General features: G+C 46.6%; 1 protein-coding gene and 1 long non-coding RNA gene across 7 annotated transcripts; both read right to left on the bottom strand.

Moving 5' to 3' along the window:
* Nucleotides 1–139: 139 nt before the first annotated feature.
* LOC133386956 (TBC1 domain family member 25-like) lies at nucleotides 140–26,253 on the bottom strand. Of its 6 annotated transcripts, XM_061630785.1 has the most exons (8): nucleotides 26,153–26,248; nucleotides 25,313–25,816; nucleotides 7,993–8,244; nucleotides 4,594–4,659; nucleotides 1,805–1,847; nucleotides 1,348–1,557; nucleotides 911–1,072; nucleotides 140–313 (listed from the first exon to the last, which is right to left on the bottom strand). In XM_061630785.1, exons 3-7 carry the CDS (start codon nucleotides 8,008–8,010, stop codon nucleotides 921–923), a joined length of 489 nt encoding a protein of 162 aa, XP_061486769.1. In that variant the 5' UTR covers nucleotides 8,011–8,244; nucleotides 25,313–25,816; nucleotides 26,153–26,248; the 3' UTR covers nucleotides 140–313; nucleotides 911–920. The 6 variants fall into 6 exon arrangements, with proteins under 6 accessions (XP_061486769.1, XP_061486771.1, XP_061486770.1 ...); XM_061630786.1 differs by lacking the exon at nucleotides 7,993–8,244 and having other exon boundaries at nucleotides 141–313; XM_061630787.1 differs by lacking the exons at nucleotides 1,805–1,847; nucleotides 4,594–4,659; nucleotides 7,993–8,244 and having other exon boundaries at nucleotides 26,153–26,249.
* LOC133386958 (uncharacterized) lies at nucleotides 18,153–25,274 on the bottom strand. The gene is made up of 3 exons (XR_009763322.1): nucleotides 22,971–25,274; nucleotides 20,414–21,151; nucleotides 18,153–18,951 (listed from the first exon to the last, which is right to left on the bottom strand). It is a non-coding gene; the product is annotated as an uncharacterized LOC133386958 (long non-coding RNA).

Raw genomic sequence — 26,253 nt, 5'->3', positions numbered from 1 at the left:
TGTGGTTCCCTTACATGGCATACACACACCCAGCTAAGCAGCCCTGTAACTGTCTAGACTGTAAAGCAGCATTAACAGTGCAATAAATACGCTGTTATGGTTACCATTAAAAAGTCCACACTGGTGGTGGTTGTTTTAAGAATTTTAATGGAAACCTTAAACATAACTAAATAATACTTTTATTAAGAGGGCAGGCAAAGCGGAGAGACTGATGGGGAGCACCCCGCTCCTCACTGCTCCAACATTCCAGGCGGTGGCACGTCAGCTGGACGAGGCTGGGTTCCCACGCACACACCCTTGAGTGGTGTTGTGCCTGTAAGAGAAAAAAAAAAACAAATATCCACATAAGGAAGGTGCTGGAGCAAGTGGACTCGGCCCTATATGTCAGCCTGCCAGTTTGCCTTAAATAGGCTGCATTTCCCCAACACAGACATTTGCAATTCACACTGGCACTTTGCATGCAACTGAAACGCTTAAATCACAGAACAAATGCATAATCAGTCTGGATGAAAATGCAGGCAAATTCACATTCTTTTCTTTCTATGAGATAAGAAACACCAGCGGCATGTTCAGCACACCTGTAAATGACTGCTTGATCACCACAGCGCTAGGTGTGGATCAGAAAAGATGAAGGGCAAGCAAAAGATTTTCACAAAAGCAACAAACAAGGTACATAAGATCCTATTGGGGACTACACATGCAACATTTAAAATGATATCTTGATCCCCTGTTCCATCTCCCCCACATTTAGGGAAGACACCCTTTCAAGATAGACAGAAATTAAATTTCCATTCGTTCCAGTTAACCAGCAGTAACCCTAACCCCAACACAAATCGCACAACCAGTGTAACTGCAAAAGGGGAACGGTGGAAGGGGTGCAAAACTTGCAAAGACAGATTGGGCTACTTACAAATCACACGCTAGCGCTGGTCCGGAGCCTGGCCTGTCAACTTTGAGGCGCCCTGTTCTGCCTCCACAACACGCAATCTGTGGTGCAGACCAGGAATCCACAACGTCTCCATCTTTGTGATGGTGTTCTGTGTGGACTTCCGATGCTCCTCAAACTGCTGACCTATAAATGCAGAGGAACAATAGGCATTGTTTGTTGTAGCCACGTGCACATTGCGTATTGTTCACATTACAAGGCAGAGCATGTTTGCACACATTAGACGATGACCAAAAAACCCAATGATTTGGGCCAAACACATGCATGTAATCATAAGAACATAAGAAGAGCCTGCTGGTTCAGGACAGTGGCCCATCTAGTCCAGCATCCTGTTCTCACATTGGCCAACCAGGTGCCTGGGGGAAGCCCGCATGCAGGACCCAAGTGCAAGAACACCTCACCTTGGGTGTTGATTTTGCTATCCATGATTTCCATCATGGCCATTAAATCCTCCAGACTGGTTGTCTGGGTGGACTGGGGCAGCATGGTGGTCTGCGTGGCGACGTGCGCGACGCGGGGCAGCATGGTGGTCTGCGTGGTGACGTGCACAACACGGATGGGTTCATCTTGCAGCGGTAGCGGTCTGGGTGGTTCTGCCACGGAGGGCCCGGCTGTTATGAAGAAAACGGAGAAAGCATCATTGGTAGACATTTCCCACCACCAACTGCCATGCTGCCCATGCCATGACTTGACATCATCCCTGGTGCGTTGTTGGATACCCTTGAGAAAAGTGCAAGGGATGGGATGGTGAGATGCATTAGCCTCCAAGCAAGTCACCTAACCCATAACCGTCATAGGGACCATTTTAGAACTGTCCTGCATGCAGCTGGCCATGAACCAGTGTGATTGGTGACCTACCTTCTGGCTCTTCCTCCACCACATTGTCCTCTTGTTGGATGCCCTGTGCGTGAAGGGAATTGTTAAATCACAGAATAATTATCATTGACCTAACATGACATTCAGTGAATTCCCAACCACCTTGTTTGGAGGAAGGCAACAGGAAAGACACACACTGCTAACTGGCGACATTGATTGTATTTTCTGTTACGTATAGAATGTATTATCTGGCCAGATGTCCAGCCACTCTGGGCGACATACACAATAGGAATAAATCTAAAATTAAAAATCTAAAAAACAATGAGGATAACATCTAGCCCACCCCAAAAGCCTGTCTGAAGAGCAAGGTGGGAAACTCATAGGGCACTGCTGCCATCCCAGTTGTCCACACATGTGGAGAGGTCAGAGGCATGCACTGTGGCTCCCCACATCTGATCCACTCAGCAAGCGGACATACCTGGACAGTGGGCATGACAACAAAGCGGCACCCAAACTGTACACAGTCCCATCAAACTCAATAAACATAACACCTTCCCCACAGGAATGTTTGAGACCATAACTTACCAGCAGGCCGGCGATCCTCCCACGAGGGACGCCCCCCCTCCTTCCACAAGCCGTATAGTTCCTTAAAATACGGCGGCCGCTTATGGGGGGGAACCCCTTGGGATGCCTCCATGGCATTGAAGAAAGCAGCCTTTAGCCGCTTGAAGCGCGAGCGCACCTGCGCCGTGGTGCGTGGGAACCCAGCCTCGTCCAGCTGACGTGCCACCGCCTGGAATGTTGGAGCAGTGAGGAGCGGGGTGCTCCCCATCAGTCTCTCCGCTTTGCCCGCCCTCTTAATAAAAGTTAGGAGCAAGCGCAGCTCCTCCCTGCGCCAATAGCGGCCTTTGGTCGGTCTCCCCGCTGCCATTATTGCCGCGTGAGGATCCCGCTCCTGTAGGCCGCAAACACGCTGTCACGAGGAAGAGAAAGCGCTCCACATGCGTGTTCCACAACAATAGAGGCCGGCACTCTGACCTCCTAGAGAGCCCGGCGCACACTAATTGTGTGAAGGGAACCTTTCCAAAGTATATGGGAATTGAGACGTTCGTGTATATAAAATGGAGTGTAACAGGGCTGTTTAACCGTTTTGGATTAACGTGATTGCAGAAATGCAAGAAAGCATATTTGTGAAAGCAGCAGAAGGAAGGGGAAACTGGTAGGGGAAACACAAATCACTTTTGTGCCCCAATTATGATGTACTTGCTGGGGCCTATAATGGCTGCAATAGGGAGTGTTTGGCAAGCCGAAAAGGGAAATATCCAAGAAGCCGCTTGCTAAATGGAGTAACTTTTCTGCTTTACCACGAATGCACATTTCTGCGAAACTTGCCAAGCAGCTGCTATAGGTGCTTTGTCACAGAGCTATAGCCTTTTCCCAATAGCAACGGAATTAGCTGCGATCCTGAGTTATGGCTGACTTTAACCAGAGGGAGTGTTTGGCAAGCCGAAAAGGGAAATATCCAAGAAGCCGCTTGCTAACTGGAGTAACTATTCTGGTTTACCACGAATGCGCAGTTCTGCAAGACTTGCCAAGCAGACATGGTGTTGTAAAGTGGGGGACACCGTAACCATAGGTGTTGTTTGTGTGCAATGAGAAGCTGGGTGGGCTGTGGTGTGTTTTTCTCCTTTGTAGCCGTGCAGCCTCGTAAGCCGCTTCCCGCTCTTGGGGCACCCCCCCATCCCCAGAAGAGTGGCTGGACAGCTTCCCCCCTCTCTGCTCATCAGCTGTCAATCGGGTTTGTGTGAGGTATTTTGGCGGGAGGTTTGAATCCCCTGAGTGAATTCCTTGTGCTGCCCGATTCCGGCTCATCAGCTGTGAAGCAGGTGTGCTCACGGCTTTTAGGGGGGAGGTGCGAATCCCCTGCCTGAGTGGGTTCTTTGTGCTGCCCGCCACCCTTTCATCAGCCACCTATGATTTTGCCCAGGGCCTCACAGGCTACGGGAGGACTCGTGGCTCCCTCCTCCAAATTTGATTTGGGCCATGACCGCCAGCTTATGCAAACGGGAGCCCCCTCACCTCCGCTAACTCCATTGCGCCCACAGGAAATTCAAACTTCCGCGCTTCCGCGTTCAAGCACGCATGCGCAGAACTGATAGCAGTGGAAGGGGAGGGGGGAGCAGACGTCATATTTTCCCAATGAATCGGATGTGTCATGGGCATGGATAGGAAAAAAGCGAGAAGATGCCGCATGTTCGGGGCTGCGTGTGCGGCCGGTAAAAAAGCGTGTTTTTCATATCAGCAAAAAGCGGGAAAGGAGCGGGAAAAGGGGCAAGTGAGGACTCTCAGCTGACAGAGTGGGTATGGAACACCTGGATTATCCCGCTCTGTCTGGATGAGCCCGTGGACCGGGTGTTGGACTGAGGAGAGGGTGGATCTCTGGACACACTCCTGGATGGTGCTTTGTCCTCCGTGCCATTGGCATGGTGGTGGGGATGGTGATGATGGTGCCGGTGGGAAGCTGGTAGCAGGCGTTTCCAGGGATGTAGCGGAACCCTGCCGAGGGTTCTCTTGGGCAGATGTGCCTCTGGGAGGTGTGCGGGTTGTGTTGCATGTTTGGTTGGGGTTTTCGTTTTCCTTTCAAATGCTGCTTGTGAGTGTCACAAGTCTTAGTGGAGTGGGGTAGTGGCTGAGGCCCACCACTCTTTTGTAGGATAGTGTCTAGAATAATACAATTATTCAACCTAAAAAAAAATTATTCATCCTAACCCTAACCCTTTCAGTAGATTCAGTTAAATCCAGCAATCAAATATATATATATATATACTCACTCGCTTAGAAAGCAGAGGAGTCTTTGGAGACGCAGCGGCTTTGAGGGATGCACACCACACACAACTCTGAAAAGGAAAAAACAGAGGTGGGGAAGGGAGTTTTGATTGGCTGCCAGCATTTGTGGTTTACTGCTCTGCAGATAGGCGGGTGGCAAGGCCACCTCACAGGGCTGGACAGTAGTTACGTACACATTTCATGGACAAGCTGGACTGAACAATAATAATAATCATTTTAATTTATTACTCAGCGCGTAGTTAAACTATGGAATTTGCTCCCACAAGATGCAGAAATGGCCACCAGCTTGGACGGCTTTAAAAGAAGATTAGACAAATTCATGGAGGACAGGGCTATCAATGGCTACTAGCTGTGATGGCTGTGCTCTGCCACCCTAGTCAGAGGCAGCATGCTTCTGAAAACCAGTTGCCGGAAGCCTCAGGAGGGGAGAGTGTTCTTGCACTCGGGTTCTTGCTCAGGGAGTGGCAGATGAATAGGGCAGTGGCAAACAAGCTTGGGATCAACACCTGGGCCTGCTGAGGCCCACCGGGAGCTGACACTAGTCACTGCAGCATCCTTCTTATTTTTAAAAGCATTTAATAGACATGGGGTGGCTGGCTGGGCATGTACATGGTTACAGATCTTCATTTTTTTTTTTTTTAACCTTAAGATATATGTTATCATTTTTCTTCAACAAAATGGGGCTTTACCCCCAATAAATGTGTTTAGCACCAGGGCACCAGAAATAAACTCCCATTTTATTCCCAGACTTTAGAACGTTGGTATTTGACAAAGAGGGCCTTGCCGTTGTGAAGAATTTTGTTCAGGTTGTGACGACGGAGCAAGCGGTCAAAATGCATGGCCAGCTCGTTGTAGTCCATATTGTTCTTGATGATATGGTCACAGTGCTCAAGGAGGATGGCCAGGCACAGGAAGAGCACAAATGGGTTGCCTTTGCCAAACTCCTGTGGAGGTGGGAGGCTAACTGCAGGAGTAGACTGGCTTTCCTCATTGCCATTGGTCGAGGAGGAGGCAGAGTCTTGAGAGGGCGAGGTCAAGGCCCGGAGGGATGGAGCAGAGAAGGATTTGGCCACACTAGTTGTCTGGATTAAAGGATCCTGCTCACTGCAGCAGTCCTCATCCTCCTTGACTGAGCGCTGAGATCTGGGTGATGGGTCATGTTCTGAACTGTCCTCATGATGAGTGCTATCATACTCCCCACAGCTAGATTGTGTCACTAGCGTCTTTTCCTCAGAAACTGCTCCCTGGCAGGGCTGGTCCCCAGCTGCCTCAAAACTGCAAGCTGGACGCAACATGTGTCTCCTTCGAACTGGCTGGCTGCTGTCTCCAGGCCTGGCCGGCGGGCCCACCGACTCCGAGGAAAGGAGCTCCAAGTGACCTCCAGCAGGCGCGAGGTCTGTCTTTAGTTCAGAAGGGATTAAGCAGACTGGCTACCAACATGCACCTCTTTCTTGGGTCCTATGGGGCTCGTTGAAACGAATACTGCAAACACAATTACAATGTTTGTTTTATATATATATATATATTTAAACAATAACTGAAAGGAGCATAACACCATGTATGCCAACAGAATATATCATATATCTTCTTAACATAATAATTCCCAAAGTCCAATGCATTCAGCAAGACATAATTGAAGAAGTCGCTTGCAGAAAGTCCAGTAGAGAAAATTCAGAAATTTCCAATTGCAAACTTCAAAGCCCTAAATAAAATATAATTTAAATTCAAATACATAAAGCCACAAAAGAATTAATTTACTCTTCCATCCCCTTTACACACATAATTGTAAAACCCCATTACCTAATTCAAGGTGACAAGGGCCTAGTCCTTACTCCCTGGCATTCACAGCTCCTTTTCTCTTCAGCTTCCTCACGGTTTGTACTCAGCTCCTTAATACAATCCTTCCATAAGGTTTCTCCACCCACTGGACCAAACCAATATAACCCATAGGGGTTACCAACACACACACACACACACAGAGATTTTACCTCAGAAAGTACCACATTTCGTCATAGCTCTCCATACTAAAGGAAAGTCTTGCTGAACCAGCAACATGACTCCTTTGCAAACTGACTGAAACGTGCCTCTGCTTTCCAAGGCCTGTTCAGCAACAGCCAGAGAGGGAGCCACGTGCCCTTCCTACCGAAGGAGCACTGCATCCGCAAGCGGCTGATTTAGAGAGAGAAGCAGCTACAGGCAGGCGATTATGTAGAAAGTCATGCGGAGACGCTGGGCTTCCTTTTGGAAGGAGGGAGATGGGAGAGGCACTTTTCAGATTGGGAGGGGGCAGAGTTTGGCAATGCGCTGAGGAATCGCTCAACACCCACCCTAAGTCAATTGAGAGGGCCTTGGGCCTACTTCTCAAAGGCCTCCTATTCTGAACAGTGTGGTTTATATCAGATGCTCTTGGAGGTCGTTGATTCATAGGGTCACCATACGTCGTAATCGGCTTGAAGGCACATAAATTAATCTCAGATGTCTCCTATTTTGCCAATGTTGTAAGGTAGGCGAACCTCCCCCACTTCATGATGAACCGGGGCTGTTCCTCTTGCACGATTAATCTTATATCTCTCTTATTAGGTAACTAGCTTAGTGGATTGTGGGAATGGTGTAGGCATAATTTAATCTTGATGTCAGCAAAACGTTTGACAAAGTCCCCCGTGATATTTTGATAGCATGCAGTCTTCATCCGAGGTGGGCGACCTGTGGCCCTCCAGATGTTGCTGAACTCCAGCCCCATTGGCCCCAACCAGCTTGGCCAATGGCTAGGGATGGTGGGATTTGCAGTTTAACAACATCTGGAGGGCCACAGGTTGCCCACCTCTGGGCAGGTGATAATACAGTCGGGTAGTTTCTACAGTGGGTTGGAGAACCCAAAGAGAGCTCATCCGTTGTTCCTCATCAAACTGGGGGAAATGTTCAAGCAGGGTTCAGTCCTGGGACTCAACAGCATCTTTATTAGCGACTTAGATGATGGTTTGGACAGAATCCTTGTCAGATTTGCAGATCACACAAAACTGGAATGGGGTTGCTAATGCCTCAGAAGACAGGAATAAAATTCAGAATGACCTTGGCAGAATGGGACTTGGGCCAAAACTACCAAAATGAAACTCAGCAGAGACAAATGCAGAGTACCGTTGGATGTTGTACTCATGGAAAGAGGGGCTGGGTGAGTGAGTGAGTGAGATGTTGATTGCTTGAGGGGGAAAGGTTAGCTTCTAACGCGTAGTGCCTGCACTCTTGTAAGCTGTAGCCAGCAATGAGGGCTAGAAGCTGGTTGTGTTGAAACCAAGGAATCATCCATGCCCTGCACCATATGGAACAGCCATGCTTGGAGTTTTGTACAGCTGGATTAAAGGGCAGCAGTGAGCATTAGGAGTTACCTGGGATGGGCATTCCATCTCTTATTTCTCAGCTGGTCTTTCTGAAGCTTGTCGGATTCCTTTGCCAAGGTTATGGTTTATCCTCAGATGTGCAGCCATCCTGCCTGATTAACACCACACTGATTTGGGTGGAGGATCTGTTTTGATGCAGTTGCAGTACTTGTGGCTGGGGTAGCCCTTGCCAGTGTCTACTCTTACTGAAGAGGGCAAATCTTCCTCGGCAGCAGTTTCTAATATGAGTGCCCAGATAACCTGTTTTGGATTAGCGCAAAAAAAGTTTTATGAAACTCAAAAATAATTGGCAAAAACATTCAAAGAAGTGTGTGGAAGGGTATAAAGGTTACGTCAACAGAGGACTCTGGTACCTCATTGTGCAGTGATCTGCAGCAGCTTCTCTCTCTGGAGTAGGAACATCTGAGGTGTGTGTGAAGATGACAGAAATCTACACTAGAAGGGCAGAATAGCTAACTCTCACAGTTTTTCCTTGCAGTACTACAGAGAATGTTGCTGTATTCATCTGGGAAAACCTCCAGAAGTGCCTTCCTAAGGGGACTCTTTATAAAGTCAAAGTATACGAAACAGACAAGAATGTTGTTGTTTACAAGGGAGAGGAGACTGTTCCTGAGAAATGAAGACATTCATATCTTGATGCCTTTGAACTGGTGCTGGAGAAAGAACCCAATCAGTCAGTGGATTAATGAACATCATCTGATAAGTGTAGCCATCAGACATGTAGACTGTCGCCGGTTTGTTAAAGATATTCTATAAGAGAAGGGGATATTTTATGCAGTTCTATGCTGTTGGAATTTGCTGCTGGTTTGATGTTTTTAAGTCAAAGGGTCCCATTTTTTTTCCCCAAACAGTGAAGAAGATATAGTTTCTGTGTTCTTTTGTATCTGTATCCATTTAGATGGCACAAGAGAAGATTCACGCCTTTTCAAAATTCAGAGTTCTCACTCTGACTGGCAACAGATTATCAGTCAGAGGCAGAGAAGGTCTTTCCTTTCACGTGCCACCTGATCCTTTTATCTCAGGAGTGGGGAACCTCTGCCCTGCAGGCCCAGTACAGGCCCCAGTTTGGCCTGCAAGGCCATTTTCCCCAAATCAAGGCCACCTCTCCCACACGATGTCATACGTGGCATCAGGCCTGGGGCAGTTAAGGACGCAACTCCAAAGGAACAATCGGGTGCTTAATATGAGCTCCTAATTGCTGCTTGGCAAATGGGGCTCATTGACCCTGCCAATTAAATGATTAGCACTGACAGCAAGCCCCACTGGGATTGGCTGCACTATGGAGCTTGTCGGGAACTGCGTAGTGCAATCAAGAGGGTTTGCTGCTAGCTGGAGACGCTGTGGATTAAACTTGGGGCCATCTGCATGTACTTTTCCATTTTATCCTTACACCAACCCTATGAAATAGGTCAGGCTGAGAGACTGCGTTTCGTCCAAGGTCACCCAGTGGGCTACATGGCTGGGTGGGGATTTGAACCTGGCTCTTAGTCCAACACTGTAAACCAATGGTGTTGGAAGACAGGACTGCACATCTTCAGACTGTGTTTGTGTGTGGGGGGAGAGGAGGATACCAATTTAATTGGACCTTTGCGTTAAGAAAAGAAAGCAACACCTCCCTGTCTTTTTATGGAGCTTTTTATGGAAAGGGATATTTGGAGATGTGATTTTGCCATGCATCATTTTTTCAATTAACAGAGTCTAAAATTACAATTAGCATGGGGGGGGTTGTCACGAAATGTTTTGAGTTATAAAGGGGGTCCCATACTCATAAAGGTTGGGAATCACTGTGTTACAGGAAAGGTGGGACATAAATGTAAGAAATAAATAAATTTAAGCCTGCTTCTTTTTGAGTTCCATCTGTTTATTATATGATCATTCTGGGCTCCTCCAACACCACAGCTGAAACAGGCTCCACCAGCTCGGTCAGAGAAGCTGCTGGGCAGCAGGTTGGACAGTACACCAGCAGCAACCCTAGTTTACTGTCTCCTTGGCCCAACACCAGATGCAAGCCCTCACAGCCAACTCCAAGAGAGACTGGTTTCCTGGTGACAGAGATGGAAATTCTGTAGACCACAGCAACTCCTCCCCCCCCCCTCCGTCCCTGCAGCCTGTGCTGGTGTTGCACCGAGTATCTAGATGGGCAAAGCTGGGTCAAATCAATTCCTTCCACCTCACCCACCCAGGTCTCAGTAATGCACACCAAAGTGTGGTCTTATTGTGTACTGATCTGGCATTAAACAACAGCACACACAGGCCACAGTTGCTCATCTGCTGGGCTCAGCAGATGAGCAGTGAGGAACCCGTCCATGAGAGGAGTGGGAACGAGGCGTAGATAGCCTTGTCCTCACCTTCTATGGTAGTTCACCACCTCCCCATGGCCATACCTCCCTCTACCCATGTTCATTGAAATTTGAGTGGCATCACCCATGTTCCTCCTTACTCTTAAACACCTAATATGGACACCGCAAGAGCCTACCTACTGGAACCAGTTATCCCAGTAGGCCTCTGAGAGAATTGGGAACAGTCAGACCCACTCAGTAACTTTCATACAGGGTATATATATTACCCCCCCCATCTCACACCCAGGGAGGGCCAGCCTTCTGCCAGTTGCAGACTCTTACTCTGAAGACATCTGGCAATTTCTCCTATCATTCAGTTTACTTCACAGGCTCTCACCCTGTGCAGGAACTACACATGCAGCATATGCCCTCCCCACTACCAATCTCCTCTAGATTGGTCTAAAAAAAAATGGAAGAGGGTAGCACCTTCACCCTTGGGACTCCTCAAAGACAGCTGGGCTTTTATGCCCCCTGACACAGCCAGGAGCTGATGCAAGAGGCTGCAAGATTGCCTGTACCCTTTCTGGAGCCAGGGCCAGGCAGGGGGTCCAGTTGCAGCATGGATTCGTATAATGGCATGGCCATATGGGCTGTTCTGTTTTCAGTCCCTTTCCTAATGATCCCCAACATAGAATTTGCCTTTTTCACATTCCATTAGCTTGTTATTATTTATTTTATTTATTATTTATTGTGGTTTTGAATAACAGTCAAGCCTCTTGGAAGATTTGGTCCTCCTGACTTTCCATTCCCATTTTTATCACCTCCTCACTTTTGGCAAGTTTTGTCTTTTGAAGTCAAAAGTGTATTGGATCTAGAAATGTTACCTCTTTGTCATGACATGAATATGCACGTGCCCAGTCTATGTGAAGGTTGTTGAAGTCACCCATTACTTCAACATCTCCTCCTTTGGATGCTGCCCATCTCAAGATCACCTTGGGCACATACCCCAGCAGGACAACAGTATGTCTCCAGGACTAAATGACTTGTGGGGACTGGTATTTACCACCCGCAGGGATTTTGTGGAGAAGTGTGCCTTTTTGGGGGGGCAGGGGTGTTTCTACTTTGATTTTTTGTCATCTTTAACATAGAGTGTCATCATGCCTTGTATGCCCTTCCTCCGGAATAAAGCAGCATGGAAAAAAGGTCCAAGGGCCACATTTCAATTCTGGGAAACCTTCTGAGGCCCACATGCCAGTGATGGGTGGGGCCAGAGGCAAAACTGGGTGGAGCGATTAATGTAAACTTCATTGTTCTGCAGTAGCTGGTTTCTACACAAACTCACCCACCCCTTTTGATTCTCTATCCTGACAAGCAAGAAGCATCAGTAGAAATTCAGAAGTGCAGAATCCCTTCGTGAGAGTCACAGCCATGGCATGCGCCCTTCTGAGATTATAGAAAAATCTGGCCAGGCTTGAACAGTGCCTTGTGCTTCTCTATCATTGTCAGAAATATTGCTTGAATTACTGAATTCCGTGTCTACACATTTAGCTCCTGCTGCTACCAAACTGCGTGAGGATCTAGATGGGATGCTATCCTCAGGATTCACTGCAATTACAGAAATCTCACTCTCTGCAACTTGGCTTTCTGAAGCAAGAACTAGTAGGAATTCCTTTCACTCTAAGTGGCTCCAATCAACAGAAAACAAGGAAGCAAGTTGGAAGACTCTTCTCAGTGGCTAACATACTCTCCTTTCATGCTGATTGGCTCGTAGGATGCTGGAGACTCCCCCCAAAGTAAGGGGTCTAACATCCCCTGAACGACTACACCCGTGCGCATGATCAGAGTTCAAACACACATCTGCATTGGCAATCTGCCAACTCCTCAAGACACACCTGTTTAGGTATGCTTTCCCTGCATTTGAACATCTGCTTTTAACTGGTTAGACTGTTTATTTTTAACTGTTTAAATTTTTGGCTTTTCACTGGTTTGTTTTATTGTATATATTAATTAAGGAGGTTTTAATTGAATTGTAATTTGGTATTTTGTTATGTATGTATTTTATAATCGATTTTATGTTGTAAACCGAAGGCATTTTGGCATATAAGTGGTGCATAAATCAATTGATAAATAATAAAAATAATAGCTATCAATATCCATTATCACTCTCAATCAATATGTCATAACTAGGGTTGCCAGGTCGGAACCATCCAAAAACCTGAGAAAATGGGGGTGGGCCCCAGTGACATCATGGGTCGGGCCCTAGTGACATCACAGGGCGGGCCCTAGTGACATCATTAAACATGATACATTGTATCGACCACATTTGCTTGGAGCATACCATTCAAAAAAAAATTCTCTGATTGGAGATTAAAATAGAAATCTTACCTAAAATAGGGTGTTCCTAGGTCCATCTGAAGTGACAAGGTCATTCTTTCTCACAAGCTTAGGGTGATGCAAAATGGAAATGGACTGCCGTCAAGTTGATCCCAGATAGGGTCTTCATGGTAAGCAGTATTCAGACAGAGGTGGTTTACTATTGCCTTCCTCTGAGTCTGAGAGGCAGTGACTGGCCCAAGGTCACCCAGGGAGCTTCATGGCTGTGTGAGGATTCGAACCCTGGTCTCCCAGTTCGTAGTCCAAAACTCTAACCACTACGCCACGCTGGCTCTCTAAGTTAGTCATGTCTATTAACTTCAAAATGTATACTCTAAGCAGGCCTAGAATTAAATACTACTCTATTAAATTAAAATTTATTGTTTATTACTATACAAGATGATATATGGATCTGTTAATTCTCCTGGAATTTCACACAAAATCCCAGCCACATACTTTTTACTTCAACTAAAAAAAAACCTTCCAGAGGTATTAATAAAGCGTACTGAATGATAAACACCTTAACTGTGCATCAACATAAAACAGCTAATGTGCTAAATAAGAGTTATTTACCACATTGGGTCATTTAGATCCGATACCTTGGACATACAGAGTTTCAGCCTCTCACCTATTCACTTTAATTGGTGTGTAGGTGAATGCCTTTTTAGGAAATTCCTTGCATTAAAAAACCCAAAAGAGAAACAATGGAAGGTAGTCAAACCACCACAGAAAACACCACCCCTTATTGAATACGTGGAATAAGAAATGATGAGGTGCGGGGAGACTCTCTCTCTCCCCCAGAACACACACACACACCCCTCTACCTACCTACCTACCTTTATTTAATAATAATAATAATAATAATTTAATTTTTGTGTCGCCTATCTGGCCGAAGCCACTCTAGGCGACGTACACAATTAAATTCCAGTACAATACAATTTAAAATACAATTTAAAATACAAGCACTACAGTACAGTCAACAATAAAGAATTAATAGCACCATAAAACAGTATGTAATCAACAGGCATTCAGTAATAGTGATAAGAAGATTAGCCCACCCCGGAGGTCCCGAAGGCCTGTCCAAAGAGCCAGGTTTTTAATGCTCGGCGAAATGTATCCAGGGAAGGGGCATGTCGAAGATCGAACGGGAGGGAGTTCCAGAGAGTGGGGGCCGCCACTGAAAATGCCCTCTCCCTAGTCCCCACCAACCTAGCTGTTTTCGTTGGTGGTACTGAGAGAAGGCCCTGCGTGGCTGATCTAGTCAGGCGGCTTAATTGGTGGTACTGGAGGTGCTCCTTCAGGTAAACTGGGCCGAGACCGTATAGGGATTTAAAGGTTAATACCAACACCTTGAATTGGGCCTGGAAAACAACTGGGAGCCAGTGTAGCTGAACTAACACCGGCGTAATGTGATCACGGCGGCGGCTATTTGTAAGCAGACGAGCCGCCGCATTTTGTACCAGCTGTAGTTTCCAGGTCGTTTTCAAGGGTAACCCCACGTAGAGCGCATTGCAGTAGTCCAGTCGAGAGGTGACCAGGGCATGTACTACTGTTGGCCAGTAGTGCTATCTATGTGACTCACAGACAGAGGTTTTGCAGAGAAAAGGAAACCTGAAGAAAACGGGTTAACTTGAGCAACAGTGAGTGCCAGAGTTGTCAAGGCCAGCAGGTGGTTGGCAAGGGCAACTGCTCTGATAAGAGCAGCTCTCGCAGAAGCTCTAGTGTGGGGGAAAAGTTGTATGGAGAGAGGATTGCGTTTGAAACTTATTGTCAGTAAAAGACTCTTACAAGGTACTTTGCCTGGTCTGGATTATTTCTGGTTCTGCACAGCTCCAGAGTCGCTTCTCTGGACCGTACCAACGCACATGCGCCAACAGGGGTTATGGGCCCAGCTTATGGTCCAAAGTAAGAGGTTCTGGTGCTGTTTGGATCCGTGGTTGCAGAGGAAAGAAGCAGCAAGAAAGAGGCAAGTAAAGAGTGGACAACATGGCTATAAACCTGTCATCCGGGATGCTGATGGAGAGATTGAATGCGGTTAATTACTCCAGTTGGAAATGGAGAATGAAAGCAGTTCTGGTCAAAGAAGATTTATTTGACGTGGTGGAAAATCCCCCTCCGGCCGCTCCATCAGCAGCGTGGACGAAGAAAGACGAGAAAGCGAAGGCTTTTATTACTCTGGGGCTGTCTGATACACAATTGTTGCTAGTGAGTAATGAGCCGACATCTCATCAAATGTGGGAAAAGCTAAGAGCCGCTCATGTGCAGCAAACCACAGGAAGCCGGCTGTGTTTAGCGCGAAAACTATATCAGATGCGTTTTACTGATGAAATGACTATGAGTGAGCATCTTGCTGAATTTCGTCGATTATTTGGAGATCTTCAAGATAGAGGAGTGAATCACAGTGACATTCAGATGGTTTATATACTGTTATCTTCATTTGATCAAAAATGGGACACTTTGGTTACTAGTATGGAGACGTTGCCAGATGGAACTTTAACTCTGGACTTTGTAGAGCAAAAACTGCTACAGGAATGGAACAGAAGACAAGAAAGTAAAAGGACTGAGTTCAAAGAGGCTGAAGCTGCTCAACAAAAGTATCCAAGAAACAGGTAAGAAAATAAAATATGTTATTTTTGTGGGTCCCGAGGACATATACAAAAACAGTGTTTTTTGCATCTCAGGGGAAAATGTTTGCTTGAGTGAGTTGGTGGCAGGGCAGGGTCTGGGAGGTGGTTAAGTGAGAGAGATTATGCTGGCTGGCTGAGGGGGGGGGTTGCACTTGGTTTGGCATGCAAAGATCTGAGTAGTGGCCACAGCCTCCCTCCCCACTACCCTTACCAGCAGAGAGACCACCATTGCTATTTTAGGAATAAAAATAATTATTCTATTACCTCTGTATGTGTTTGTTTATTTTTAATGTTGTTTTAGGCTACTTAGATGTGCAGCAGCCAAGGCCAGCACCTTGTAGGCTTTTTTTAAAGTAACTGAAATGTAATTGTAGTGATTACTTTGGAAGAAAAGTAAAGTAATCCGTTACTTTCAGAGCAATTGTAATTGTAACGGTAATTACTACTTTTTGGGCCATGTAACTGTAACTGTAATTTATTACTTTTTAAAAGTAATCTTCCAAGCTCTGGCCAAACTTTACCCTCCCCTTATCTAGAGGGCACCACATTGGCTACCTCTGGCATAATGGCTGGTCACATATAAAAGGCTGAATGTGTGGATTAGGATTCCTAATTTATCACACAGCCCGAATGCTGCGGCTGTTCCTGCGACTGGAGGATGCAAAACTAAAAACAAATTCCCAATTATTCTTTTGCACTGTGAAATGTGCAAAATGTGCAAATTAACTGTAAGGGCCGATCTCTGGTAGGGAGCAAAGACACTGAATAAGGGGCTGCCAGTCAGAGGAGGCTGTATTGGCCCAGATGGAACAATGGTCTGACTCTGCACAAGGCCGTGCCCTGTGCTACTCCAGGGAGAACTGGCCCAGGAGGAGCAGCACGTCATGATGACAGGAGGGTGTCCTGGGATCAGCTTGCCCTCAGGTAAGAATACAAGCAGTTGGGTTGGGTCTTCCAGCCTCCTTAGGCTAATGTCAGCCTCTTATCTTGCCCTGAGCTGCCTCTCAGCCAGCACAGTACCTGCGGTAATGATTCCACCACCTCAGGGAGTGAGACACAGGATGCCACACTGTAGAGTATATCCAGTCTCAGGCCAGCATTCCTTTCACGAAGGAAAATAATTCTGCAGACACTCAGAGGCACTTAGGGTGCGTACACACCATATATTTAAAGGATATTAAAACCACCACCCCCCAAAAAAAGAACCCTGGGAACTGTAGTTTGCCCCTCACAGAGCTACAATTCCCAGCACCTTTAAGAAGTTACAGTTCTTAGGATTCTTTGTGTGGGAGGGGGGATGTGCTTTAAAGGTATAGTGTGTAAGCAGCTTCTAAGGAACAACTGTATAAAAAAAACCCTAAAGGGGGTGGATGGGAAGGTGAGTTTTTCCACTCTCCTAGCTGGATGCTGAGGACTAGCAGCTTTGAGTTCCCTGAGGTTGCTGGATTCTGCACCCTGGTGCTGATTCTGCCTTTGGACTGTGTTTGCCTGCTGCTGCTGCTGCAGCTGCATCCTTGCCACTCTTTCCCCAACAGCACATTTGCAAGCAAACATATTTTCTTAAAGACACGCTGTTCACAGCATGCCTCTGGTGTTTCCTTCTCCAAAGGAAAGGAACTTGCCTTCAGTAGTTGCCCTGAGCTTTGCATTGCTTGCGGAAGCAAATGCTGCAAAAGTGACGGAGGAGAAAAGGACAACGAGGAAATGACAACATGATTAATTTGATTGGACAATCTGCCAGCAATTTATACTGAAGAACCGGTGGGGACAGGGCAGTTGGCTAACCGGTGGCCTACGAATGGATCCTGCCCTGCTGTGGTTATTATGTTTTCCCAAGGGAGGGGAAAACGCTCAGTGATGATGATTTTGATAGCACCACCCATATATTTTTTAAATGTATGTTTAGGATCTCTCCAAAACTGGGTGTTTTTGCAGGTGTTTTCTGCAAGATGTCCACACACCATTCCACTTTACTGTTTTGCGATGCTTCCCCAATGTTATTGCTGTCTGGACGGGCACTGTTGCACTACAGCACAACACAAGCGGAACAACCCCCGCCCCCCCCAAAAAAATATGTGGTATGAAATTTTACAGGATTTCAGCAGGAAATTATGGGACATGCACTGATTGGAAACAAAGCATATGTCTGCTCCGAAACTTTTGCAAGTGCAACAGTATTGAAGGCAGGATCATGAATAATCACCCCAATAGCGTCACGAGCGCAAATAATAATGAATGCACAATAAAAAAAACTTCCGGGTCATTATCTGATTAACGCAGATACCACTTCATATTTCAAAGAAATCTCTTGAGTGGTTTACAACATCCTTAAAATGTCACAATAAAATTCAAATACAAAAAACATAATAAAAATCCACATTTATGAGCGGCACAGAACAATCAGATAAGGTATCCTCTTAAACATCAGTGTAAATAAACTAAAACAATTAACATACGGGAATCATAATGTGTAATAACAGCTCCAAACTGCAGAAATACAGCAGAGAACCAGCCCCCACTCCCCAAATAGAAAAGCAAGTATTTTATTTATTTCTTAACCTTCTGCTTATAGGTAGCACTCTCACTTCTGTGGCTCTTTCCACATAATAATAATAATTTATTAATTGCTTTCTACACAATCTCAAGATGATGTACAATATAATCCGCAAAAAAACAGCTAAACACACAAAAAAGCAGATATTTTTAAAACAAAACAAAAACAATCCAAAAGGATTGTCTGCCAGATTTTAAATGTGGATATGATGGACATTTGGTTCCAGGAAATCTGAGCCCTTGTTCTGATAGGGAAACTAGCAGAGGCTATACAGGAATGGAGGACGCATAAAAAAAGCAGACAAATTTTACTCAGTTTGGTTCTCTTTTATTAGTTATGCTGCAACTAAGGAACATGGATAGGCCACTGGTGACCCACGGTGAAATGTGGAAGGGCACCTTTGTTTGATGAATGACTAGCTGATAGTTTCTTGTATTTTTCAACAGGACGTTCCCCTGGAGGGAGAGAGTATTTAGTTTGTATTTCATCCCTTGTGTTTTGTTTCTTTTTATCTGAAAAGCATTTTTTTAATTGACAGATAAAGGAAAGTATTTCTTCACGCAGTGCATAGTTAAACTGTGGAATTTGCTCCCACGAGAGGCAGTGGCAAACCACCAACTTGACTTTGAAAGAGGGTTAGACAAATTCACGGAGGATAAAGGTGCCAATGGCCACACTCTGCCTCCATGGTCGAAGGCAGAATGCTTCCGAATACCAGTTGCTGGGAACCGCAGGAAGGGAGAGTGCTGTTGCGCTCAGGTCCTGCAGCCCCCACAGGTCCTGCGCTCAGGTCCTGCTTGCAGCCTTCCCGTGGGCATCTGGTTGGCCGCTGTGACAACAGGATGCTGGACTAGATGGGCCACTTCCCTGACCCAGCAGGCTCTTCTTGTTTTCTTCTGACACCCATCGCAGAGGCCCATTTTTCCAGCTGGGCAAGCTTGTCAGTACAAAAGTGTCTTCTGGAAGAAGCAGATGGTGGGCGCCTGTTGCATCCTGACAGGAATGTTGTTCCACAGAATGGAGTAGCCACATGCAAAGCCCTGCTCTGCGTTACTGTGGAGTGAGCCTTCTGATATCTTGCAGGGGAAAGTCTTCTGCAGACTGCAGTGACCTACTGGGCATGTAAGGGATAAAACGTTCAGAGTTCTGTTCACACATAAAGGTGGGGGATATATGTGGTATCTTACAGACTTCAAAAGTGGAGAAGTCCCTGCCCCATGGAGCTTGCAATTTATCTTGGGGAAATCAGGGAGGGGGTGGGGGTAGAGAGAGATTAGGGTCATGAAGGGCTGAGCATGAGGAAATGGTGTTACTTAGCTGCTGTTGGGAGTGAGGATGGACACGTGATGCTAAAAGCATTTATCCAAAGTTGGCACACTGGCTTTAGGCAGCTCTGCCTTGCAGGTTTATTTTTTCAAAAAGCAAAATATATTCCAAAAAGCCCTATACAGCTTGGGACGAGGGTACCTGAAAGACAGTCTTACCCCTTTTATACCCAGTTGATCACTGTGCTCTGCAGGTGAGGGCCTCCTGCAGATACCATCTTATCAGGAGGTCCATTCCGCACAACATAGGAAACAGACCTTTAGAGCAATGGCACCTAACCTTTAGAATTCCCTCCTCTTAAATATTAGACAGGCGCCATCTTTGTTATCTTTTCGGTGCCTATTGAAGACCTTCCTCTTTCAACGAGCCTTTTAAGTTGAGACCTTATCCCAGGCTGTGTCTGTGTTGGAATTGCTTTTTAAGATGTCTTTAACCCTTTTTTAAAAAAACCTTTAAAAAAAATCTTCAAAGCTTTTTAAAAAAATGTTTTTAAAGTTGTTTTGTTTTAATGTATTTTAATGTCTGTTTTTATGATGTCTTAAAGTGTTATAGTGCTTTTGTTTGCCGCTCTGGGCTCCTGCTAGAAGGGCGGGTATAAATCAAATAATAAATAAGTAAATAAATAAAATATGAGTCTGCCAAGAGAGAAAAATGGAAGGCGGAAGGCAGCTCAAAAGCAAAAAGCTACGTGAGGAGCTCTGGGCTCCCTGAGGAAACAGGCAAGGCAGAAGCCACAAAGCCAGGCATGGCTGCGGTAGTGACCCCGAGTGCAAGAGGCCCTCACTTCCCCTGAGCTTTCTGCCTTGTGGAGATTAGCCCTCAGCTGGGTGGGCTTGAGTGGCAGCCGGAAAAGGCAGCCCAGCACCACATACAAAGCATGCACACACATGCTGGTATAGTCAGCCTTTGTACGCACCAGGAAAGCATTCATGCAACCCTCCCACCCCACCCGTCTCTTCCTTGCACGTTGAAGCTGCTTCCTTCCCCTCTAGGCCAAGAAGGCTACTGGCTTGTGGTCTCAGCTCCTCTAGTGTTCAAGCCACCCTTTCCCCTCTAGTTTGAACCTGCCATGTGCAATTTGAGTGTTGGGGAACGAGGAAGAGACACAGGATAGGATCATAACAATGTAGCACTTACACATAGCTTGGTCTGAATACTTCATGATCACAATAATCTTTGCAAGGTAGGCTGGTGTTTTTATCCCTGCATTACATCTTTTTGCGCAAGGTGAACTTGAGAGACCTCCTTACCGTTTATATCATCATTTAATTGGCGATCACTTGTGGCCACGTAAGATTGTCTTCCGAGATAAGGTTTTTAACAGTGGGTCTGTAAGTGACTGTGGAGGCCAATTCTGGATCCGCACAGCCCACAGTGAGGACATAGGTTTCCAGATGGAAGATGATCGCGATGAGGATTTGTCGTTCCTTCCGCTTAGCTCGTTTGTCCCTATCGCCCTGTATCCGTGCTTCTTCGAAGTCCATAGCACCTTTGATAATAGCCAACCTCTGTTTGGGAAGTTCATGGGCCTTCTTATATACCCAGTATATAACCTCTTATATACCCAGTAGGTCACTGCAGCCTGCGGGAGACCTTCCTCTGTGAGTTCCAAAGGTATTGGAAGCCCACTCCACAGTAACTCAGAAAAGGGCTTTCAGTGTGGCTGTTCTGTCGAGATACAACAGGTGCCCAACACCTGTATTTTCAAGGAGATACTTTTGTTCTGACAAGTGTTCCCAGCTGGATGAATGGGCCTCTGCCATGGGTGTTGTAAGAACATAAGAAGAACCTGCTGGATCAGGCCGGTGGCCCATCTAGTCCAGCATCCTGTTCTCACAGTGGCCGACCGGATGCCCCAACAGGAAGCCCACAAGCAGGACCTGAGCGCAGGGCCTGCGAGAGGCAGTTCTTGCTAAGTTCGTGGCAGAGGTGCCGGTCCAGCCCGCCAAAAAAGTGTGGCAATTGTCCGAGGCAGCTGGCTTCGGTTGCTGTGAAAGTGAAGCGAATTGTTCATTTTAAAAATTTATTATTGCTGCAATACATTTAATTTACTCTCAAGCTGCCAAAATAACTGAGCCACCGTGGGTGCTCTGCACTGTAGATCAGTGGCAGAATATGTGGTTCCCAGGTTCTATTCGCGGCATCTCCAGGCAGAGCTGTGAGAGTCTCCTGGCTGGAAACCTGGACGGCTGCTGCCAGTCAGTGGAGACAATACTGAGCTGGATGGGCCAAGGGTCTGACTCCCTGCAAGGCATCTTCCTGCGTTCCTGTGACTTGGGGTGAAGGGCATCATTTCCTCCTTTGCCTGAAGCAGGAACTGGAATAACAGGGCCCAACAGTAAGGGTCAGGTAAGGCCTGGGCAAAAATAAAGTATAAGACGTCTGAAGCAACCGACGGACGATGCTTCACCTATGGCTATCATGACTGTCTCCAGCCCTCCAGACGTTCCCAGCTCCCACATCTAGAGATGCCAGGGTGGAATGGCCCTCGAGATAGTCTGCATGGAAAACAGGTGCTCAGCACCAGTCAGGTTTCGCTTCCCTCCCTCTTCCTTCATAGAAAGAAAGCCTCCGGCAAAATGTTACATGTCCTAACTTGCAACTGTAATGTTATTTCTAACTACTCCGACGTTTGATCTTAATCTGACATTGGCTTGCAGATGCATGGACCATTAAGGTGTACCTGTAGAAGCCGTCCCACGACTTTGGGTCACTCTTGGTCCTGCCCTATAGCCAAGACGTAGCTTTCAATGCTGATTTAGTTTTTTTAAAAGGAGCCAGCAGTCATAGGAACACAAGAGACTGACTTATACTGAGTTTGTCCATCTAGCCCAGTATTGTCTACACTGACTGGCAGCGGCTCTCCAGGGTTTCAGGCAGGAGCCTCTCGCAGCCCTACCTGGAGATGCCAGTGGGGATTGCACATGAGACCTCCTGCATGCAAGGCAGATGCTCTGCCCCGGAGCTACAGCGTTTCCCAAAGTCTTCTGCTTCCCCCACCCCCCAGGATATCACACTACTAGCACTGCATTAGGGGTGGTGTGCTAGTATAATACTTCCATAAAACATAACGTTTCCGCCACCCAGGCCCAGCCTTCACACACACACCCCCAAATTTTGTCTGGAAAAGCTTTCAGCCTTGGAGAAGCCCTCAAAGGAATGAGGAAGCTCTAGTCTACAGCACCAAGGTGCTGTACAGGAAACGTGCTCAGGAAACATTACCCCCCCCATTTTCCGTTTTGGCCTGTAAGACAGTGCAGGGGCCCAATTTGTAAAAACAAGGAGACGCTTTGAAGCCGGAGTTTAATTTCAAATGTCCTTTACTGCCATTCTGCAAAGGATTGCATCCAGCCTTCTCTAACCTGGCTAGGTTGTCCCAGTCAAGCAAACATAGGCAGAATGGAATGCAGTAATAACAGCATTACTGATGGGGCTCCCCATTTCATCCCCTCCAAGTGCAACCCGCAGAAATTCACCTGCAGCTGAGAAACTGGAGAGGTGCTCGCCTAATAGAGCAGCCTTCACCAATATGGTGCCCTCCAGAAGTTTTGGATGACATGCTTGCTGGGGCTGGTGGAAGTTGTAGTCCAAAACTTCTAGAGGGCACCAGGTTGGTAAAGGCTGTGATGTAGGGTTGCCAGGTCGGAGCCATCCAAAAACCTGAGAAAATGGGGGTGGGCCCTGGTGACGTCACGGGGCGGGCCCTGGTGACATCATTAAACATGATACATTGTATCAACCGCAATTGCTTGGAGCATACCATTCAAAAAAAAATTATCTGATCGGAGATTAAAATAGAAATCTTACCTAAAATAGGGTGTTCCTAGGTCCATCTGAAGTGACAAGGTCATTCTTTCTCACAAGCTTAGGGTGATGCAAAATGGAAATGGACTGCCTTCAAGTTGATCCCAGATAGGGTCTTCAATAAGCAGTATTCAGACAGAGGTGGTTTACCATTGCCTTCTTCTGAGTCTGAGAGGCAGTGACTGGCCCAAGGTTACCCAGTGAGCTTCATGGCTGTGTGGGGATTCGAACCCTGGTCTCCCAGGTCACAGTTCAATGCCTTTAGGGAACATTTAATCTCGCTTACTTGCTTCTGGCAAGAAGGGATTATGTGCCCTCAGGCCAGGCCATTATTGGAAGAAAGGAGCTTAGTGTTGCAGAGATGTTAGATGGGAGCGCAGATGGATGCCCCTGAAGGCAGCAACTGTAAACATGCTTATTAAGGAACTAAGCCCCATAGAACTCAATAGGACTTACTTCTGAGTAGATATGGTTGCAGCCATGTTAAACAAATTAAACCAGAACTATCACTAGAAGCTAAAATGATGAAACTGAGGTTATCATACTTTGGACACATAATAAGAAGACGTGATTCACTAGAAAAGACAACAATGCTGGGAAAAACAGAAGGGAGTAGAAAAAGAGGAAGGCCAAACAAGAGACGGATTGATTCCGTAAAGGAAGCCACAGACCTGAACTTACAAGATCTGAACAGGGTGGTTCATGACAGATGCTCTTGGAGGTTGCTGATTCATAGGGTCACCAAAAGTCGTAATCGACTTGAAGGCACATAACAACGCCTTCTTGCCTGCACTATCTAAAAGTAACGTTTGTAGGGATGAGAGAGCTGTTTTATGGCACCAACTATCCCAAATAAAAGGCACAATTCAAACCATGTCTGCTGCTACATACATGCTTTAATCTGCTAGCCCATAAGAGACTCCCATGAAAGCACTATAGTCCAGGAGGCCTCCACCTTAGAAAGTGCCCCCACTACATTCCAGATCAGTTCCAGCCTTGGGAGGGGACAACTATATTAATAGGTTGCTCATTGCTATTGTTGAGTGGCAGATGCCTACACAAAAGGCATCAATGTGCCAATTTTACAGTAGCATTAAGTTACTACTAACAAATAATGCAGCAGAGTTACAACACCAGGACTGCACACTGCTGCACCCATGTTACTGCTCCCCATATTGGTGTCTCCAATAATCCCTTTAGCTGTTTAGCAGGCAGGCGGGTGTTCTCACTTGTAATCTGCATTTCAGAAGATCATTAGATCCAGAAGTGTAAGCTCCGAATCTTGCATTAAGATCCACAGACTACAAAAAAAAATTCATTCATTCTATACCACGATTCAATCCACAGCCTAATCAATTTGGACAGATACTGAGATGGAAGGGGTATTTAAAAGCCTAAGTCTGTGGGAAAATTCTGCTAACGTCTGTATGCTGTAGTCCTTTAATCCAAATACTCTCTTAGTGTCATGGATATTAACAGAACTTGCTAAGCAAGTTACAGCATGAAGTCTTTTTCCCTGCAAGAATGAGATTTTGTAGGAGGGGAGAAAAAATGACAGGAATTAAGAGATTTCGAGGGGCATGAAAAAAACTGTCATCTCCTACTGTGGCCAGGCTTATCTGTGCACTGATGAACACTCTTCTAGTTGACAGGGCCTTAAATGTAAAAGCTGCTCAAAGCAGCTGTGGCCTAATGAGCAGTTTTAGCAAACAGCAAGGAACCTGCTGGTTAAAATATTACGAAGAATTTTAATATGGGAAAGGCTTACAGGGAGCCATTATCTAATATCTACATTTCTTAAATTTGGTTAAGCTACTTGACTCTACCTTTCCATTTTGATTTTTGCTTTGTGAAACCCAGCGAGGTTTAAAAGCTTGCTGTTACCAAATGGAATTTCTGCCTGCCAAGGTTGAACAAATTTTAAGAATGGAGATGAGTGCATTACAAAAACAAAGTAAAATACAAGAACCAGTCATCATCATATTAAAAAAATACAACATTATACATTAAAAGGCCTGGGAAAATAAGAAAATGTAATATTGGCTACCAAGCAAACTTATCTGGAGAGGAAGATCTATAAAGAGGGTGTCACAACTAAGAAGGCACCCTCTCTGGTCACCACTTGCTTCACCTTGTCATTTCGTAGTAATATTGTGAATTTACAGTGTAGCTTTTTAAAACTTAGAATTCTGAACCCAGGAATAGATGTTGCAGTAGGTCAGTTTGAACAGTCATTTGAGACTTCATAAACCCATGTTTTATGAACCTGGGAATGAGCATCCATTTTTTAAAAAATGTTAATCTTTATTAAGTTAAAATCAGCACAATGTCCAATTCGTTTTTACCTTCATTTATCATAGCAGGGGAACTGGCTCTGAGGCTGCCATGCCGCATGGGCGCCGTGTCGGCAGCGGTTGCTAGACGCAGCCGGTTCCCCTGCTCTGGAAAGGAGCAGCGTGGCGCCGATGAGCGGGAGCGGCCGCGATGGGGCTGAGGAGTCTGTGCGTGCGGTCGTTCTGAATCCGGTTGCGGGAAGAAGGCCGCTGGTGGAAGGAGCCGGTTTGAGGCCGGGTCGTTTGTAGGCCGTCGCGCAGAGGGAGAGAGAGAAGGGGGGGAGAGAGATTTGTCTTGAGTCTGCTGTACTTAGTGAAGCTTGAGTCTCCTGTATTTAGTGAGCGGCCTGCCAGCCTCAGCCGGTTCCCCTGCTCCGGAAAGGAGCAGCGTGGCGCCGATGGGCGGGAGCAGCTGCGATGGGGCTGAGGAGTCTGTGTGTGCGGTCGTTCCGAATCCGGTTGCGGGAAGAAGGCCGCTGGTGGAAGGAGCAGGTTTGAGGCCGGGACGTTTGTAAGCTGTCGCGCAGAGGGAGAGAGAGAGAGAGAGAGAGATTTGTCTTGAGTCTGCTATATTTAGTGAGCGGCCTGCCAGCCTCAGCCAGTTCCCCTGCTCCGGAAAGGACGGCCGGCCGCTTCACTAAATACAGCAGACTCAAGACAAATCTCTCTCTCCCCCCCCCCTCTCCCTCTGCGCGACGGCCTACAAACGACCCGGCCTCAAACCGGCTCCTTCCACCAGCGCCGCGGCCTTCTTCCCCCAACCGGATTCGGAACGACCGCACGCACAGACTCCTCAGCCCCATCGCGGCCGCTCCCGCCCATCAGCGCCACGCAGCTACGGCCTCCACTCACCACCCTCACTTCTGTGGCCGGCGGGAGCGTCCAGGCTCTGCTGCACAGGGGGGGCCGCGGCGGTAACTCAACTCCTCCTCCTCTCTCTCTGCAGTCCCTCC

The sequence above is a fragment of the Rhineura floridana genome, chromosome 6, assembly GCF_030035675.1.
Source record: "Rhineura floridana isolate rRhiFlo1 chromosome 6, rRhiFlo1.hap2, whole genome shotgun sequence".
Classification (NCBI taxonomy): Eukaryota; Metazoa; Chordata; class Lepidosauria; order Squamata; family Rhineuridae; genus Rhineura; species Rhineura floridana.
The sequence above is the reverse complement of the archived record's forward strand: the minus strand, read 5'-3'. Positions and strand labels throughout refer to the sequence as shown.